Here is a 20998-nt window from a genome sequence, read left to right as displayed (position 1 = left end):
CTGAGGGCTGCCATTTCCCCTTCACACAATCTCCCCTGAGCAATGCCACATCATCATATGATGTCATTCCGAAGGGGTTTCTGGGGGAAAGGGCTGTCCTCATGTTGGACAACTTATATATGTTGTCCCCCAGAATGACAGTGCTTGATGACATAGTGTCATTCACAGGGAGGGCTGTGGAGAAAAATAGTGGCCACCAGCCAGTGGTTAGCAGGAGGAACACTGCTACTGCTGGTGAATTCTGTCCTCTCAGTTTCACACCTAATCCTTAAAATCCACATTACCTCCCCCTCTATTTTCACTGCTTTCAGATGGGGGGGGGGGATAAGGGAGCCTTTTCAGCTCAGCATCGTTTGCACAACCAATCTGATTGGTTGGACCTTGGGTCAATGACGAAGCCACATCCCACCTCCTCCGAGGAGGGCCTTGCTCATGCGAATTGGCTAGCTTGCATCTCAGTGATGAAGCCACATTTCTGCGACACCCTTCTCAGAAATTGTTAAAGTGTAAAAAAAAAACCAAAACCCCACCTTTTTTAAAAAAGGAAAAAATGCCAAACATCTGAGCAGAAAAACAAGCACGGCCCTTGCAAATAAAAAGTGAAAAGCCAAGCCGGCCTAAAGCAAAAGGGAGAGGGATGACAGATGTGGAGGCTACTTGTGTGTCATTACAGGCATGTGCATGGGGGAAGCAGAGCTCACCCCACGGAAGAAAGACCCATACCCACTCCTGTTTGAAGAAATATCTATATGTAGTCAGAGGTGCTCTTACCCGTGGACCTCTGGTGGGCCACTGTGCGAAACAGGATGCTGGACTAGATGGGCTTCCTTGGGCCTGATCCAGCAGGGCTCTTCTTATGTTCTTATGACTTCCAGGTCAACGTACAGGGCCTCCACAGCCTCTGGGGCCCCTCCAATCCTCTTTAGTCTGTCCTGGGTGGAATGGTTGCCTGGCCGAGCATGGTGGTGCTAAATTTACAGGGGAGGGGGGCCTCCAAAGGCCTTTAGGTCCAGGCTCCCAAATTACCTAGTTGCACCTCTGTCTGTAGTCTTAAATGTGAGCAGAAAATCTTCAGACTGTGATGTAGGCAGGCATATACCATAATGTGTATCTCCAAGATTATTAAACAAAATTCTCTGTTAACTCACCTCCACTCTGTATTTACTTAAAATGGGTCTGATGTTGGCTGGGACTGGGTAGATCTGGCTGACATCTGGAGGATCCACAGGTGGGAGGTTTTCAGGACCAGAGTTGGAGACCTGTAAAATGAAATCTTCTCAACCTCCTATTCTTTAGCTGAGGCACTTTTTTTTTTTAAAGCTTCAGATGTTTTAGCAATTCCCATTCCCATTCACACAATATACACAAGGATGCAACCTTCGTCTATAGGAATCGGTGAAAAATTTCCCAGTGCTGTCAATAAGATCAGGAATAATGGGATGCTGCTACCATATATAAAAATAAAATATATGCAATGGGAAGATACTCTGTACTGAATGATTTAGTATATATTGTGTTAATAAAATAAAATACATATATACATAAATAATAGTTGTTGTTGTTGTTGTTAGTGCTGTTAACAATTAATTTGACACACAATCACATTCCACCCTGCTGTCACAACAACAGTGCTAAAATTTTACGGGCAATTTGGAATCAGCAGCTGTGGTGGCTTGTTGCACACACTGATAACAACAACTACTACTATTTTTATGACTATGTGGAACAGGCATTTACAGCAACTGATTTCACTAGCTAGCTGGGTAAGGATGGCGACACCTTCTGGAATGGTGGCTCTCTTATATTTAGCAGGGGGAGAGTAACTGTCCCTGTTCATCGCAGCACAGTGTCTAGTAACAGCCCTATGGCTGTTGAGGGTGTATCCCTTGTGTTTCTTTTTAGACTGTGAGTCCCTCTGGAAACAGAATCAATATTTCTTTGCTATGTAAACGGGGACTTCAAAAATTAAAAAACCCCTGGAAAACAGTATATAAATATCCTTAATGATAATCATTCCAAATTGTTATCAGGAATTATTATTTCTTAAGCATCTAGAAAACAAGTCTCTGTATAAACATAAAATTAATGATGACCCTTTGAAGGAAAAAGATCCAAGAATCCTTGTGGAAGTCATTCTGTTCATGTTTACCGAACCAGGCAGAAACTTCGCAAGTGTGACAAAATTAAAAGGCTAGAGAGGGAGGCTAGATTTTGCTTACACAGAGAAAATCACTTTGAGTAAGATCCCTGAAGTCCTATATGTGTGTCACTGAATTACGTAAATCAACTGTTTGATGAAAAGGACCTAGAAATTGCAGTTCATTTGCTGACTACTGCAAAGGTTCCAGTAATTATTATTGGAAGAAACCCATGGCTCTCTCTTATCTAAGTGGTTCCATAGAATGTGGGATGTGGCCATCACATCCAAACCAACTTATATATAAGCCCAAGTTTTTTTAGACAGGCAGTGGAGATGATAATATTTTGGCCTGACTCATTATAAGACAGTATAATGGTCTGACTCAGTATAAGGCAGCTTCCTATGTTCCTGTATTCCTAATAGTGAGTTTTGTTCTTAACATCCCAGAAATACTATTTCCATTAGCACCAATGGAAGCTTCCCTTATGCAGCCAACAATAGCTTTAAGTACATGATTTTCATTTAGATCACAGCATGGTAGGAAAGGGTTAAATAGTACCCCCACCCACATGCTGCAGTCCCAATCTTGATTCCCCTTCCTGCACCTGCTAATTAAATGCTTTAAAAACTCACACACGGGACCAAACTAGTGTTCAACTTATCATGTATTTGGCCCCAGTTTACACAAGCTGTACATGAATAGGTTGATTATGAGGCTGAAGACAATGTGATAATGAAGTGACAGACTAATGACAAAATAAATGTCTTTAGTGTATGTAATGATCACATGTCAGAGGTGTCATCACATAATTATTACCACTCACAAATGAAAGGGTATTTAAAGTGCTTCATCACCATTACATTAAAGTATTCCTGTTAGAAAGGTTAAGGAACTGAGGGGCATTCTTTGGGGATACATAAAGTTTGGATGCTTTATTCCTATCAAATGGGCACCATCTGTTCTTTATTGGTCGGTAGAAGCCAAATGGGATCTTTTATGAGTATACAGAAGAAGAGAAACTTCTTTAATACCTTGCTAGAGCACACAAAAGAATTGCCTAAAAATATCTGCAAGCCCTGGCAATATGGAGAGCAGCGATAGTAATATAAAAATGGCAACAAATCCTATGACACAGAGTACAGAATCCCAAAGTGATCATAAGAGCAAAATGCCTTCTAGACCTTTACCAACTCATAAAATAGATGCTAGTTAATTTGCAAAGACTGAACTGGTTTTTATATTTTATTTTTATGATCAGGCAAAGTCATTCGTTTTAATTGAACTATCCCATTGTAATTGATTACATGCGAAAACCGAGAATCAAAAAGGGGTACTTTTGATGCGGGTTTGAGATTTTTTACTTCTTTGAACAGCAGATGCTCATGAAAAAATACAAATGGTTATTATTATTATTTATTTGTTCGATTTCCACACCGCCCTTACAAATAAGCTCAGGGCGGTTTACAGATATCACAAAACAGTTAAAATCAATCAATGATCAAAACCAGAAACTTTCAAAAGGTTTCAGAAAGTTTCAAAAGGGGTGTGGCATAGGAAGGCACTTTTTGTCTCCTTTCAGTCTTCCAGGTGAGACACAGAAGCTGTCCTGCAAGTCAGGAGTCAAAAGTAGGCCTGGGCAAAGATTGGGCTTTGAAACGGAATCATTTGCACCTCACCACTGACCCTGCACAGAGACAGCCGCTGCCCCCTGCTCACCTCCATGCAGAGCAATCTATTCCATGCACAGCACCTGGGAAGGAAGCAAAACCTCAGGAAGCCCCAGTGATATTGTAGCTGTGCGGACCGCTCTGCATGGGGGTAACTGGAGGGAGTGGCTGCCCGCACGTAGGGCCAGGGCCAAGGAGCAAATGAACATAAGATCATAAGAACAACCCTGCTGGATCAGTCCCAAGGCCTATCTAGTCCAGCATCCTGTTTTCCACAGCAGCCCACCAGATGCCTCTGGGAAGCCCACAGGCAAGAGCCTTCTCCACACCTTCTCTCCTGCTGTTGCTCTTTTGAAGCTGGCATTTAGAGGTATCATGCCTCTGAGGCTGGAGGTGGCCTATAGCCATTAGACTACTAGCCTCAATAAATTTGTCTAAACCCCCTTTAAAGCCATCCAGGCTGGTGGCCATCACCACATCTCGTGGCAGAGAATTCCATAGATTAATGTATGTGCTGTGTGAAAATGTACTTCCTTTTATTGGTCCTAAATTTCCTGGCCATCAGTTTCATGGGATGACCTCTGATTCTAGTGTTGTGAGAGAGAAAGAAAAATTTCTGTCTGTCTACTCTCTCGACTCTATGCATAACTTCTACACCTCTATCATATCTCCCTGTCATCACCTCTTTTTCAAACTAAAAAGCCCCAGATGTTGTAGCCTAGCCTCATAACGAAGGTGCTCCAGGCTGCTGATCATCTTGGTTGTACTCTTCTGCACCTTTTCCAGTTCTACAATGTCTTTCTTAAGATATGGTGACAAGAACTGTACGCAGTACTCCAATTGTGGCCACACCATAGATTTGTAGAAGGGCATTATAATATTAGCATTTTTATTTTCAATCCCCTTCCTAATGATCCCTGATTGCCTTCCTAATAATTCCTGATAAATACTGGCTTTAACATTTAAAAACTGAATATTTACTTTACCCTAGTCAAAAGGCCCTGTACTGAGCAGGAGAGGAGCTGTCCAGAACTAGCTAGACTCAGAGCCAAATTTCATATTATGATAAATGTATTATTTGGCCTCAATTTTAGTAAAGCTCAAATAGCAGCTGGCAGGGAGCAGATCAGGACCATGGTGTTCAAGGAAGGGGTATTTCACCCTTGCCCTTCACAACATGGTCTTGAGAAAGATGTACTCCCCGCAAGCTCCTCATGACACCCACAGGAGACTTCCTCCTGGAGTTAATAGCTCTGAGAGGGATTTTTTTGCCAGGACAACAGTATGCCGGGGGAAGCGTTAGACCCCCTTCCCCGAGCACCATGGCCCTAGTGCTCAGGCCCTTCACAGCTGGTATCTGAGCTTTAAAAAACATGGAGGTCAAGTCATACATTTAATGTGCCTTGGTCCTAGGAACTGCCTCATGGAGGTTGGTGGACTGGCACCTTCCAGGCAGCATCTAAGGCTGTGAGCACACAACCTGGCTTGCCCCTGCCCTTCTGGTATACTAGAGAGGCCCTGGTGCTGATTGTAAGGATATCTCCTTCCATGTAGGGCTCTGAACTGGCATGAACAAAGAGTTTTGGCTCAGGTTCACTGACATCTCCATTCTTGAGGTCTTGGTAGCAATTGTGGGAGTCCAGAGCAGGGAAGTCCATCCTTTTGGAGCAAGTATTGTCCTGGGGTATAATCTCAGGGGCTTCCTCATACTGCCTATAGGACTGCCTATTCCAGTCCTGATCCATGCTGGAGCCAATGGAGAAGGCCTTATTTGATGGGGAGACTTACTGGATTCTAGCTCTGTGACCTGGCAATCCTCTGATTCTGTTAGAGCAGGTCTGCTCAACTTCAGCCCTCCTGCAGATGTTGACCTACAACTCCCATAATCCCTGGCTATTGGCTACTGTTGCTGGGGATTATGGGAGCTGCAATCCAAAAACAGCTGGGGGGGGCAAAGTTGAGTAGGCCCAGGGGCGTAGCTGGGGGAGAGGGGGCCCGTGTTCATCCCTCTCTCTGGCGGCCCCCCAGAGTGAGGGAGATAATGAAGGAAATAGGGAGGGATGGATCTGGAGGGCCCTTGGGAGCTGGGGCCCTGTGTTCTTTGAACCCTTTCGCTCAATTATAGCTACGCCCCTGAGTAAGCCTCTGTTAGAGGAACACCACAACAACCTCTAATCTCTTTTAGAGGAAACAGAGCCCAAAGCTTTGTAGGGTATACAGAACTAGTTTCAGGGGCTAGTTAAGACTTTTGGTCTAGTTAAGTGAATCTAAGTGAATCTTGGCATGTTTTTTTCCTTTTTATAAGGCTTAATGATTAAATTTGGAAATGCATACATCCTTTAGAAAAACAGCAGATTCTAGGTTGGGAAGAATTGTTTCAAAATACCAGTCTGGAGTCCTTCATACCAGCAGATCCCCTCGTGAGTAAGCAACTCCACCTGCGCCTCACACTGCAGGTGACTGCTTACTCACAATTAATTATCTTAAACTGTATACATGCACCAAGAGCAGCACCTGAATATTTTGGAAAGAAGAGGGACAAGGAGAGATAGCTTGCATCTCCCTGTCCCAGCAAAAATCTCTCTGTGGTTGTGAATGTTTCATAAGACGCATCTTCCTGCTATGATTGTTTTTATACACGCACACAAGTCAAAACACTGATAAGGAAATTATTCTAAGCTCACCTGTAGCAGCTCAAATGCAGCAAGGAGATCCCCTCCAGAAAGATTTCCACAATATACTGGGTGGTAGCAAAGCTTAGGTGGCTCATATTTCTCACCAGCCAGTGTCGTTACAGGGGAAGCCACTGTAGAGCCAATATACTCTGATTTACCCTAGATGTTATTAAAACAAAAACAAAAACAGCACAACATCATTTATCTGATTGTTTGCATCCCAAAAACTTGGGGATGGGGCCAGTATTGAAGCTTGGGACATGGCAATGCAGTGTCCCTGCTGCCAGGCATCAGCAGGAGGAGTGTGAAGACTGCAGAGGACAGGGCAACTGATTGGGGAGGCGGCCAGCGAGAAGCATGGCAGGCATAGAGATGACATATTTCAGAGCTGGGCTGACCTGCTTTCTCTATGGTTTCAGGAGCAGCCACAGCAGAAAACCCAGGTTACAACTTCGGACGACTCAATGCTGCCTTCAAACCTGAGTTTTCAGCAGCAAAACTCACTACAAACTAAACATTCAGATTATAGTTTGAGGTTGAAAACCTTGGGTTGGTCGGATGGCAAGACTGCATTTTAACACATTTGGACAACCACAAAACCAAAGCTTTGGCATGGTTGCCATCTGGCCATCTGGCATGATTGCCATTTGGCATGGTTTGGCGTTATGGCCGAAGGCGGCCATTGTAGACAATATTGAGCTGGGTGGATCAATGATCTTATTAGGCATAAGGCAGCTTCCTATGTTCAGATTGTGAGGATTTGGGGTTTACAGAAAGGTTATTTCTGACATGATAATCAGGGCTGTTTGTGGGATGTGGAGAAACCCCCTGAGAAAATTATCTAAAATTTCTCCTTGGGAGGACCCTTGGAATTCTGAAGATAAATTTCAACTTCTGCTTGGGGAGAAACCTTGTAACCCCTGAAATTTGGAGAGAAATTCCATTTTGGAGAACTTTCTCCATACCTAGACAGCCTCGCAGAGGCAGCAGGAGGGGAAGTAGGAGGTACAAGGTCCCTGGACTAGGACCTAAGGGAAGACCCAGCAGGCAACAGGGCATGCAGAAGAGCAAATTCTTTGAAGAACTGTATTTAGCAGCCAGGCAGATAATCAGCACAGACTGTTTTTCATGCTCAGTTGCATTTGCTACATTGCCAAATACAGTGATGGTCTAGCAAAGTTCCGATTCCCCCCACCCCCCAAATAAAGACAGCTTAACTTTTAAAATAAACATAAAAAGGGAAACATCTTTACCACTGCATCATCATCATAGAGTTCGACAACAATCCTTGGAGGGAATTCAGCAATTTCTTTTCCATCTCCATGAAGCAGAATATTATTAAACAGTAGCATCTGGTTCCAGGTAGGAGACAAAGTCTGTTGAATGATCTAATGGGGAATGAAAGAAATGCATTAATAAAACAGCAAAAATACTGCCAAGTTAAATAAATATTAACTGATCTATCAACAATTTCATTGCCATACTCCCAAGCTACATACCTGATCTTTCAGGGGCAGTGTAACCCCATTCAGAACAGGCAGATCTAAACCACTTCCTAAGTTCTGGCCTCCCACAAAGAGTACCTCTGTCTTGTTTGGATTCAACTTCAGTTTGTTCTCCCTCAGCCAGCACATTACCGATTAAGCAAACATTTAGAGAGGTTCAGCCATCTCCTGATGATGCTGATATGGAGAGAAAGATCTGGGTGTCATCAGCATATTGATAACACCCTGCACCAAATCTCTTGATGATCTCTCCCAGTGGTTTCATGTAGATGTTAAAAAGCACTGGAGAGAGAATTGAGCCCTGTGGGGCTCCATACAATAGCTCTCTCTCTGAAATGCAACAATCTCCAAGTGACAGCATCTGGAATCTACCCGAGAAGAAGGAGCGGAACCACTGCAAAGCAGTGCATCCCACCACAACTACCTCAGGCTGTTCAGAAGGATACCATGGCACCAAAAGCTGTCGAGAGATCCAAGAAGACCAACAGGGTCACTGTCGATTCCTAACTGGGGATCATTCATCAGGCAGACTAAGGCTAAACTACAGCCTCTCCAAAATATTTCCTATGAAAACAATCTTTTAGCTGTTCCAACAGCAAATGCATCACTCAAGGATACATTTTAAGGATTAAGAAGTATAGAAACTGAAGGAAAAATATGACTTTCATAAAAACTGCTGGCACCCTTGTATACAGAAACAAGATTTCTCCAGCTGTTATTTACTCTCTACTGGGACTTGTCTACTTTCATAAAAACAATTTCAGGTATTGCCTAGAATATTTTATCTATACAAGATGTTATTTTGGCACTCTAGTGTATATAAAATCTAAAATACTGTATGACCCAGAACACTATAAAAATTATAAACTTGTCGTAGGAAACAGGATAGAGTTTTATAAAAGTATACACAGTGCAGAGAAAGAGGGAAAGTTTTTCTCCCTCTCAGAAGACTTGAATTCTGGTTTAGTCAATTATACTGATGGGCCGTAGATTCAGGGCAGATAAAAGGAAGCACCTCTTTGTGCAATATACGGGTACAATTAATTTGTGAAATTCACTGCTACAAGATATGGTGATGGCCACTAATATTGGCCACTGTGGCTGAGGATGATGGGAGTTGTAGTCCAACAACAGCTGGAGGGCCAAAGTTGTGCAGGCCTGTTCCAGAGGAAGCATGCCACTGAATACCAGGGGATTAGAAAAATCCACGGAGAAGGAGAAGCCTATCAGTGGCCATGAGAACTAACTGGTTCAGAGGATGAAGATGAGGTTGGGACAGTAGCTCAGTGGCAGAGCATCTGCTTTGCATGCAGAAGTTCCCAGGTTCAATCTCTGGCATTTCCATGTAGGGCTGGGAAAGGCACCTTGGAGAACTACTGGTGGTGGTCAATGTAGACAGTATTAAGCTAGATGGACCAATGGTCTGGCTTGGTATAACACGGCTTCTTATGTTCCTTGAAACATGCACAGAAAGGTGCATGTTTCTTGTTTTGGGGGCCATTGCTCAGTGGAAGCGCCTCTGCTTTGCATGAAGAGCAATCCCTGCCATCTCCCAAACAGGGTCAGAGGACCATCCAGCCAGGATAGGAGAGCCATGCATGCTCCTGATTGGCAGTCATGAATCCATATATCAAGGTAGGAGGAGAAAAGTGCCAGGAAGGCCTGATGGTGGGCAGTGATACTTAACAAGATAATTCCAGGAGCCAGGACTGGGAGTGCCAGGAGTGGGGTGCTGGAGAGGCTGATGAGCTACGGCTGTGGAGAGGAACAATATTCCAGATTTTCCCTACAAAGAAAATCGGGGCTCCTGCCAGTGATGGGCAAATGAATCCCCATTCCAGATTGTCTTGCAGATATTCCCAGAGGACCTCAAGTTCTGGGGCTGAGAGTGAATAGATACGTCCAAAGGGTTCTTGAGCACCTAGTTTTAGGTCAATGGGGCAGCTATAAGGCCAGTGAGGAGGTAGGCTCTCAGCCCCTTTTTTCTCAGAAACATCAGTGAAATCTTGGTACTTAGCAGTCAATACTGGCATGCTGGGTTGCTCTGATGCAGCTGAAGCTGTTCCCAAGCGGGTTGCACTCTGGCAGGCCTCTTCCTGGGTGTGAGTCTCCTTAGGAGTGATTGTCTGGTTATTGCATGAGGCAGGGGGTATCAGGCAGCTACTCTGGCAATGTATGGAATGGAATTGGATCACTTGTTGACTCCATGAAATAGCAGGATCAATGATGGCCAGCCAGGTCATGCCCAGGACACTTGGGAAATGAGGGGTCTGAACAAAATCAAAATTGAGATCTTCCCAATGACTTTGTGAGGCACAGATGACCAAGGGAACAATTTATGTAGTCACAGGTCCAGAGGATAAGGGTGATCCATCAATTCCCTCTACATGGCTGTCACAGAAATCAACATCCTATTGGAATGAAGGAGATGCAGGGGGAGCAAGAGATGAGGGTGTGGTCATGGACCCTGACGGTGATCCCCCTAATGTCATTAGGGCTGCGCATTTGTGGGACTGATGCTTAACTGGGCAGTTCGCAGCAGGCAGGTGTGCCCAACCCACATTCCATCACCAGCATTGTATCGAGGGTGAATGAAAAGCCGTCCTACCCAATTCCTGACTTCACCATGATCATTGCTCCCTTCTCCTACCTTGAAGTTTGGATTAACACGACCACCAATAGGGAGGGTGCACAGCTCTTCCACCCTGGCTGGCTGTTCCTCCAACCCTATTAGGGTCATGTGATCAAGTCTAATGTAGACCAGGGCTGCACAATTTCAGCCCTCCAATTATTTTTGGACTACAACACCCATCATCCTTGGCTACTGGTTACTGTGGCTGGGAATTGTAGTCCAGTTTGAAGGCTGAAGTTGTGCTGACCTGATGTAGACCATACTGAGCCAGATGGGTCAAGAGTCTGACTCATAATAAGGCAGCTTCCTATTTCCTAGAGTAGAGCTGCACAATTTTGGCCCTCCTGCAGATGCTGGAATACAGTTCCCATCATCTATGTCTGTTGGCCACTGTGGCTGGGGATTGTGGTAGCCCAATTATAGCTGGAGGATCAAAGTTGTGTAGCCATTGAATACCAATTGCTGGGGGCCTGGACACAGGAGAGCTATATTGCCTTCGAGCCTTGCCTGTGGGCATCACAGAGGCAATTTTTTTTTAAAATGGCTCGGGCCCTGGGTATTTAAGAGAACGTCTTCTTCGTCATGAACCCCACCGCCCATTGAGATCACCAGGAGAGGTCCGTCTGCAGTTGCCACCAGCTCGTCTGGTGGCTACTCGGGGACGGGCCTTCTCTGCTGCTGCCCCAAAGCTTTGGAACACGCTCCCTGCTGAACTAAGAGCCTCCCTATATCTGACAACTTTTAAAAAGTCTTTAAAGACGCATCTATTCACCCCGGCTTTTAATTAAATGTTCTTTAATAGTTTTAACATTGTTTTATAATGTTGTTTTAAAATTTAAGTTGTTGTAATGTTTTAACTTTTTCTGTATCATTTATTTTGTTTTAACGAATGTTTTAACTCCTATGTTGTCATTTATTTTAACTAATGTTTTAACTTTTTCTGTTTGTTTTGTTGTAAACCGCCTAGAGACGTGGGTTTTGGGTGGTATAAAAATATGGAAGAAAACAATAGACGAGATGGACCTTTGTTCTGAGAACTCTTTGAATGTTCTTAACATAGTGTAGTGCAGGGTTCTGAATGTTCTCCCAAACATAATAATATATGCAGAAAGCAGTAGGATGAGAGGCGTATTTTCCGAAGCAAAGGATAGCTTAATTAAAAGTGGACTGGAGCATAGGCTCATTGATTCCTATGGGAATTCAGATGTTACAAAACCCAAGATTTAAAAGAAGAAACCATTAGAACCTTGACATTTACAAACCATCACATTAGAATTGGTTACATGGTTTTGCCAATTCAATTTTAGATGAATTGTCAATGGTTAACTCAATTAACTCTTCTAACATTTGCATATGTAATATATCAAGGTCTTAAAGTTGAAATGTACTCTACTACTATATATTTTATTATTTAGGGGGGGAAACTCGAATAAATAAATAAATAATATAGAAGGCATAAGGAACTCTTATACCTGCCCAGCATGTTAAGAGATTATCTCCACTTTGAAAAATGGTTATATGTGGTGTGGCCCAAAAATTTCTCAGCTTCATATTCCCTTTATAAAAACATTCTCTTATTTTCTTCCTTACCTTTGTGGTCTGGCAGTGGGAAACAAAAGTAACTTTGGCAAAGGGATCAGAAAGTCCACTGCTGTCCGCTGCTATAAGCCCCCTGGCCTGATACATGTGAGCCCTCATCTGGAAAACGTTCTTACCTGTGTAAATAAATAGTGATAACTAGAGTATCAGTTTGGGGAAATCAAAGTGGCCCATACTGCCTACTTTTGGGGACCCTATTTGTTATTCATTCATTTTCATATTTATCTTTTAAACATTCTTACTTTGACTTTGGTTTTCATCATCACTTGTGTTGTCAGGCCTTAAGACCCTTCCTAAAGGGCCTCAAAATGAACAGCACAATTTATTTTTATTTTATTTATTTGTTACATTTTATACTGCCCACAATAGCAGCCCTAGGCAGTTTACAACCAATCAATAAAAATAACAATTAAGAGTTAAATCGCTCTAAAACAATTTAAAGAATGTTTAAAAGGCCAGACCCACCAACCCCTCAAAAAGGCTCTCTTGAAAGCCATTAGCATTGTTAAGCCTCAAAATTCTTTGTGGAGTGCATTCCACAGTTTAAGAGCAGCTGTGGAGAAGGCCCGGCCCTGAGTAGGCACCAGTGAACTGGAGGCAGCTGGAGGCAGACCTCTCCAGATGATCTTAAGATATGTTGGGGATTGTGCAGAAGAACCCACTGTTTCCCACAAGACCTGAGTGGTCCCAAAATGAATGAAATGGTAACTAGCAAAAACTAATGGTGTTCCAAAATGAATATATTGAGCAGAAAACTGAATTCTGTAAGAAACCAGTTTCTATCCCATCCTCTAGTTTAAAGTATGTCTTACTTTTGTACATCAAACTGGCAGGCAGAGGGGCGTGATGTCCTGATGAAAGTGTTTCCATTTCAAAACCAACAGGTAAGTTGTCCAAAATTGCATGGGCATATTTGGCAGAACCAAGCCACAGGTAAGTGTCAACTTTCCCATGGACATTCCAACCGGGAGGCCGTTTTCCTGGCAACTGAAGGAACAAAAGAGTAACCAAGAAGGTTAAGTCTAGGAAGAAACTATGGAACATTTCTTGGCAGGTCTGGACACAGGCAGAACAGCACAGAACAGCAGCACAGAACTAGATCTTAGCTGGAGGTGCTGGGGGATTGAACCTCAGACTTTATGTTTACCAGGCATATGCTCTGCCAGGGACTGCCCTCAAACACAACAGCAAACCGGAGGCAAACGTGCCAGAGGTTAAAAATCTTGTTAGTGCACATGCAGAAAACCATGGTTTTGTCACCTAACCACGGGTCAGTTTTAGCCCTCAAACCTGAATTGTCACATTAGGTCTGTGGTGAGTTTCTCTGACGAGACCTCAGGTTTGAAGGCAGCATCATGTTGTCTGCATTCTACCACCATGTTATAATCGGGGTTGAGGGTAGGAAGCTCCTGCCGCTCTCCCAGTGAATTGGCTGCCACAGCTGTCCTTCATGCCTTGCATGCAGTCAGTGCCTCCTCCTTTGCAGTCTCCCAGACTGCATATCGGATCGTCTGGGAGTGCAAGGATGGTGGGGAATGGAGGCAAATGGCAGATCCACGGTTTGCTGTTATGTGTGAAGGCAGCGAGAGAGTTGCAGCCTCTCTGGAATTCAGGAAGCAGGATCAGTTGACATATCATAGTGTCCCTCCTCAGCCATGAAGCTCACTGGGAGAACTGCCATCTCTCAACCTAATGTACCTCAGAGGGTTTTTTGGGTGGGTAAAATGGGATAACCCCTTATGCTGCATATAAAACAAGTCATTTCCCATTGTTTCAATCAAACCATCCTTACTATTACTAACAATAACTGTTTCCTTAACTGGATTTCTTATTATTCCACCAGAGAGCATAAATGAGTCAGGTAAGCAAGAAAGTTGTTATTTTGCATTTTAATCAGCGAGCAAATGTTGCCCCAAGAGAGTGGAACAGGGTCTTGACTGAAAAACAGCCTTTAAGAGCCATCCTGAATAATTGATAGACATCAGCAGAATATGTTAACACCACTTTCATCTGAGGCTTTCAATAGCTACCCCTTAAATTATTTGGCTTAATTAAACAGAGCATTTTATAGAATTTGGAAGGGGCTTCTTATAAGCAAAATACTTAAAAATGCAAAATCTATTTTGCAAAGTATTTAAAAATGCAGCCTCTTAAAGTAAACAAGCTGCAAATGTTTCTCCACCTAGCCTAGCCTACCAGGACTAGGAAGACTAAGAAGGCTGCCCACTGCCTAAAGTTTTTAAAACTCCTCTGAAACCTGAGCAATTATTACTAGACAGAAAAGTCAGAAAACTGGGGCTAAAAAAAAAAAAGCCCACTGCTACCACAAACTTTAGAGGAACCAGTTCTACATATAACTTACTTTGTTCTCTGCAGTGATTCTACGGGGACTATTCTGTGGGGATGGGGCCACAGCACAGTGGTGGAGCATCTGCTTGGCATGCAGAAGGTCCCAAGTTCCATCCCTGGCATCTCCAGGCTGGGCTGGGAGAAGACCCATCTGAAACGCTGGAGAGCTCCCTCCTACCAGTCAATGCAGACCAGGGATTTCCAATTGGTGGTACTCCAGATGTTGTTGACCTACAACTCCCACCATCCCCAGCCACAATAAATAAATAGCCTGAGGTGATGGGAGTTGTAGTTTAACAACATCTGGAGTGTCACCAGTTAGGAACCCCTGGTATAGACAATGCTAGATGGACCAACAGTCTGATTCGGTATAAGGTATCTAAGCTCTGGAACTTCTTCCCACAAGACATACATTGGTCCCTTTCCTGGCCTTCCAATGTTGTGTTAAGACCTTTCACTTGCAACATTTTAAATCTTTGCTGGTGTATTGCTTCTGTATTATTCCTTCTGCTGTTTTTTTTGCTGGGTTTTGTATTTTGGTATGATTTTCATTGTATACCTTGATTTTGGGGGTATATGTTTTGTTAACTACTTTGGCTGTTTCCTTTCAAAATGGAAACGTGGGGTATAAATGTTTTAAATCATTTAAATCATGAAGGTGCTGCCATGCTGCACTTGCATACAGACCTCTGCAGCTGTCACCAGCACTTCTCTAACACTCCACAGCAGTTGATTGCACCAGTCCATGGTGCAATCAGTCCATTGGTGCCCCAGTCCAGCACCAGTCCATGGCAGCCATAAGATGATTCTGTGCAGGTCCAGCCTTGCCACAACTCCTTGACCACTGCCCATCAAAGGCAGTGGGCAATAGCAGCACCCACCACTAGGTGGAGTGCTGTTCTTCTTCAGCTGCAGTGAGTTAAGCTCATTATCCCCAAACAATCTCATTGATTGCTTAGACATTGGCATGGAACAATAGCTTAAATCAGGGCTTCCCAATAGAAAGTATTAGTACCATTACGGGTACCTGAATGGCTCCCAGAGGGTATTCAGAGCCCTTCTGCCTTCCCATGCTGCAACTGCGCTATTTGTTCCCCATTTGAAGAATGCCATCTTGAAGCTGACATGTCCTCTGCATGTCAGAAGGGGAGGGAGGAGGGTGAATTTGCTCCTTCTCTGCTTCTGATTGGCTGGCTGTGTGCTGAAGCTCAGCGTACCCTTCCCCTTAGCCTGACTGTCAGGCTGCAGAAAATTAGAACTGAATACTCCTAATGAAATTAATAGAACAAGTACATTTGTTCCATTAATTTCAATGTGACTACTCATGAGTAACAGTCTGGATGTAAGCCAGTGACTGGAGTAGCCTGACTCATAACTGTAACACTTAAGTCTATCTCTATTTTTGTTTGTGCACATGTGTCTGTGCACACACACACACACACACAACATCTTTATGGGTTACCTGAGCTGAAGGTTTGTGATAGAAGGTATGCATTGGTTAAAACGGTTGGGAAGTTGGAACCCCTGGCTTAAATAAATAAATAAATTTTGTCAATGATTTCTGGAAATTTGATTATTTATATGGTGTCATGAGGGGACCATGTGAAGTCCTATCTGAATTCTAAAAAAATTTAATGTTTATTTTAGCAGGGATTTCTCTGCCGCTAGCAGTCTGGATGGAACATGGATAACCAGGATGTTCTGCTAAGAATTATTAGAATGTTCTCAGACTTACTTTCAAGAAATGGGTTTTGATCTTCCCACAATGCTTGCCTCTCTGCTCATTCACAGGGGAATAGAGCACGTCTTTCGCTGGGATTCTTGCATACGCAACTCTTTTGTTGTTACTGAGCATCCAGATGAACACGTCAGGCACAGTATGCTGAGGCTTGAAAAAAGAAAGGCATGTGCTTTGAGCATTAATGATAGCATTCGGTTTACAAAAAGTGAGCTTCTCTTCAGAATCTGCCACTGTCTTTTTTAACCCCCCCCCCCGGCAAATCAAAGAACAAGAGCTCAACAGTTTTGTAGGAAATGTCAGGCCTTTATGAGAGAAAAGACAGGCACAGTATGAATGTGACAGAAGTTATTCACGACGTATTCAGGCTATGCCTCCATGGGTTTTATACATTTTATTTTCTTTTTAATGGGACTTCTGTGCATACAATACATGGCAGAACTAAATGGGATGGAGAACATCGCCGCTTAAAATGGCAGCCCTGTCTTGAGTTCCCACTGCCCTGCTTTTTCAGCTCTACAATAGCCTTTTCGGGTTGGTGTAACCAGGTAATACTGTACACAGTATTCTTGGTGTGGCCATTTAGAATATTGTGCACATTTCTGGTCACCCTATCTTTAAAAAGATATCGTAGATCTGGAAAAGATACAGAAAAGAGTAATCAAAGTGATTGCGGAGGTCTGGGGGAAAGCTAAGGTGTTTGCTTATTCACTGTTTAAAAAGAAGATGACTAAGCAAAAGCAAATACACTTAGGGCAAATTTACAGGATCTGCCGGCCAATAAACAAGAGGGACCGGCCATTCCAAAGAATTCACACTCTTGGCAGGCGTGTCATCTGAACCCACGCACCGCTGGTTCCTGAGTCCTCTGCCTGACTTTGTCCAACACTGAGGGACACTCTTTGAACCAGACTTCTGGTCCAAAGTTCAATCCTCAGAGCACCAGAGGGGACTCCAAATGACTCCCGGGAGGGCTCCACATCACTGCAGCCCATTCGCAGCCCATGGGCCATGCCCGCCACCCAATCTCCTGTTGTGCAGGGGGAGGGGTAGGAGCTGAGAGCCAAGCAGGCCTGGATGCCTGCAGCCATTGGGCACTGGGCCTGGCTGGCACTGGGCCTGGCTGGACCGGTCCTGGCTGCTCGCACCTGCACAGTGTGACATGTAAGTGTTGCAAGCTTGTTATGACACACATTTTTATTTTATTTATTATTTTATTTTATTTTATGGATTTTTATTCCACCCCAAACCAAAGTCTCGGGGTGGTTCACAATAATAAAACAATACAAATAAATAAAACATTAAAATCAATTAAAACTCCAAAAAGCTGCCTAAAACGAGAACAATTTACAAAATTTAAAATTACAAAAGCTAAAAGGACTGGTTAAAAAATGAGTCTTCAAGGATTTTTTAGAGATGGGGAGAGTCTTATATCACTGGAAAGCTCTGTTGCCAGATTTGGCTTTTTTAAAACCAAATTTTGGGTTATGGCCTATTTGACTCATGAGTATACCCCTTAGGTTCTGGCCACACTGCCAGTGGGAAGTGCATTCCAAAGTCTTGGAGTGACAACTGAGAAGGCCCATCCCTGAGTGGCCACCAAACGACTTGAAGGTAGCCACAGACGGGCCTCCCCTGACGAACACAGTGGACGATGGGGACTGTGCAGAAGAAGACGCTCTCTTAAATACCATGGGCCTAAGCTGTTTAGGGCTTTATAGGTTATAACCAGCACTTTGTATTTTGCCCAGAAACCTATTGGCAGCCAGTGTAACTCCTCTAATATAGGAGTAATATGGTCTCTTCGAGATGACCCGGAGACCAATCTGGCTGCCGCGTTCTGTACTAATTGTATTTTCTGGACTACGTACAAAGGCAGCACCACATAGAGCACATTGCAGTAGTCAAGTCTGGAGGTTACCAGCAAATGTACTACTGTTCTGAGGACATGAATCTCAGGAAACAGACACAGCTGGCATATCAACTGAAGCTGATAAAAAGCACTTCTGGCCACTGCCTCAACCTGAGAAACCAGGGAGAGGCGTGAATCTAGAAGCACTCTCAAATTGCGTACCTGTCCCTTCTGAGGAAGTGTGACCCCATCTAGAACAGGCAGGTCAATATCGTTTCCCGAGTAACAACCCCACACAACAAGTACTTCCACCTTGTCTGGATTCAGTCTCAGTTTGTTATCCCTCATCCAGCCCATTATTGCTTCCAGGCAGGCATTCCGTATTTGCGATGCTCACACCTGCTCAGTGCCCAAACCAGCCGGGACCAGGACCAACCCGGCCAGGACCAGTGGCTTAGCCACTGCCACCACAGAAGCCCACTTGGCTCAGAAGTTGCAGTGGGGGTGGATGCAGCATGGGCGGGCATGGCAGCGGGCTGCAGGGAGGCCCACCGGCCCCAGGATATTTGGAGGTGCAGGTCAGTGGAGATATCTTCCTAATTTAAAAAAAATGTTTCCCCCCAGATTTCCCTAAAGTGGGGGTGCATGGGGTGGGGTTCAAGGGGTGGCGGGGGGCCTCATGGGGGGCAGGGGGCCTTGCGGGCAAGCCTCCAAAGCCTTCTAGGTTCGGGCTCCAAATGCCAAGGTGCACCACTGCCAACATTCCCCCAATTTCCGTAACCCAGATTTGAAGTAGGGTGGAAAATGTCGAGCAAGAAGTCAGGTGGAGGACTCAGGAACCAGTGGTGGGTAGGTTCAGATGAAACACCTGTTTCAAGAGGGTTTGCATTCATTAAAGCAGGAGTGTATAACAAAAGTCTTTTATTAGAGAAGTCAGCTTCAACATCCGAGTCCCTCCTGCCCCTACGCCATGCTGTAATGAGAAGCACTTCCTAGTAGTGGTTCCCTCTAAATGTATCTTCCCCCAGCGTTGGCTGTGTTATTGTTCCTGACTGCTGCTCGACCTCACCTACTTAGTTACACATACATTGATACGACACCCACCAAGAGCGTGAACTCCCCGGGATCAGCTGATCCCTCCTGTTTACTTGCCAGCAGATCGTGTGAAACTGCCGTACGTGTCTTTAATTTTTAAAAGCCTTAGTCATTTTCTTGGCTCTGAAGGCCAAACAATGAATAATATGAGTCATATCATTAGCCCCAGCAAGCCTGCTTTTTCTGGTGTAAATAGAGCATGGGAGGCACACAGTCTGGATCAGAACTGTGAAAGGGGATTGATTGGAGGTTTTAACTCTACTCCACTGCAGACTGGATCCACATTTCACATTCTTATGTGTAGCATTTACACAAGGAAAAAAGCTCCAATGAAAGTTTTTCTTCTTCTTGTGTAAACAGCATGCATGGAGGGCATAATCAGGATTAGGATCACAATGGTTAAAGCCTCTTACCTCCACCATGGTTCCAGTCCAGATTGCACACTCTCAGTGTGTTGTTTACACCAGAAAAGGCAAGAGCATTAAAGCTAATGATGAGACTAGCATCACGTTTAGTTTGGACCTTAAAGCAGCTTAAGTCAATCTCAACTTCATCTATAGTTACTAAGGAACTGGAGAGTAGGGACAACAGAGCAGGGAGTTGGATGACTGTCCCTCAGCTGCTTGGGTCTGGGGGAGCTGCCAAGGCACCCCTTCACCCAGGGCACCTCCCTGCTCCCACCCCTTCTCCACCCAACTGGCGGTTGGCTGGCTGGGAGTGCGAGGCACTCCCCTCTTCTTCCCAGTCAGCCTCACTGAAATGCTGGTAGGTGTTGGCAGAGGCGTATCTAGGGAAAATAGCGCCTAGGGCAAGCACTGAAATTGCACCCCCTGTCCAAACATCTGACACTCATCTTTCAGATAACTTTACCGTAATGTCAGCTGAAAAATACAAGTCAAGCTTGTTAATCTTTTAATATTTCAAAAACTATTTAGCAGTGGATGTAGCCAGACCAAGAAAATGCTGGAAAACTACAAATTTCAGTATGCTGGGGCTCATGTAATACCCCAATATTATGCAGAGGTATACTTGGAAAAACTAAATAGAAGTGCCTGTCTAATTCTCTGCTATGCATTGTAGCATCACGATTACATAAGTTTTAAAAATAAATGGAGAATTTGACTTTTCCCAGATACTCTGAAAATAATTAAAGGATATGCAGAGTAAACTGTGTCACTGCTTGGAATATATTCTAGTATTTCAGAAAGACAGTTAAAATGAGAGCGAGAGCAAGAAACTCCCAGTGGGCCTTAATACTAAGGATTTCACATTGATTCAAAGACAAACTCACCATTAATAGCCATATTATTAAGACATCACATTTAACTCACTTATCACAAGAAGCAAAGTAAGAGCAAATGGATACAATCTTAGCTCATAAACTTCAGCTCAGTATTCAAAAGCCCTGATTCTCTGTACATAGTGCCAAACTGAATATATGTACAGTGACTTATATTATATTAATTTTTTTTTAAAAAAATTACCTGTAGCCCCTTCGGGGGACTTCCTAAAGGCTGTGGGGGGTCTGCAAAGTTTTTCCCTCCTCCCACTGGCCTCTAGAGCCTCACAGGCACCATTTGAGCATGTGCGGTGGTCATTTTTTAAAATACTTTTTAAAAAAATGGCTGCTGAAAACAAAATGGCCATTTTGCATGCTCAAATGGCCTCTGCGAGGTATGGCATGCCCTAGGGCCTCACAGAGGCCATTTGAGCATGCCCAGTGGCCATTTTGTTTTTGGTGGCCA

General features: G+C 43.9%; 1 protein-coding gene across 1 annotated transcript in view; it reads right to left on the bottom strand.

Annotated features, from left to right (window-relative positions):
- FER1L6 (fer-1 like family member 6) overlaps positions 1-20998 on the bottom strand; it is a 160139-nt gene that overhangs the window by 57243 nt on the left and 81898 nt on the right. The window contains exons 18-23 of the mRNA XM_053245966.1: positions 16304-16456; positions 13032-13206; positions 12211-12335; positions 7737-7871; positions 6493-6642; positions 1149-1259 (exon numbers count right to left, since the gene is read on the bottom strand). Of these exons, the coding sequence (XP_053101941.1) occupies positions 1149-1259; positions 6493-6642; positions 7737-7871; positions 12211-12335; positions 13032-13206; positions 16304-16456 (849 nt within the window). The remainder of the gene's footprint in view (positions 1-1148; positions 1260-6492; positions 6643-7736; positions 7872-12210; positions 12336-13031; positions 13207-16303; positions 16457-20998) is intronic.

This window comes from Hemicordylus capensis, chromosome 4 (genome assembly GCF_027244095.1).
Source record: "Hemicordylus capensis ecotype Gifberg chromosome 4, rHemCap1.1.pri, whole genome shotgun sequence".
Taxonomy (NCBI): domain Eukaryota; kingdom Metazoa; phylum Chordata; class Lepidosauria; order Squamata; family Cordylidae; genus Hemicordylus; species Hemicordylus capensis.
This window is presented reverse-complemented; position numbering and strand designations above follow the sequence as displayed.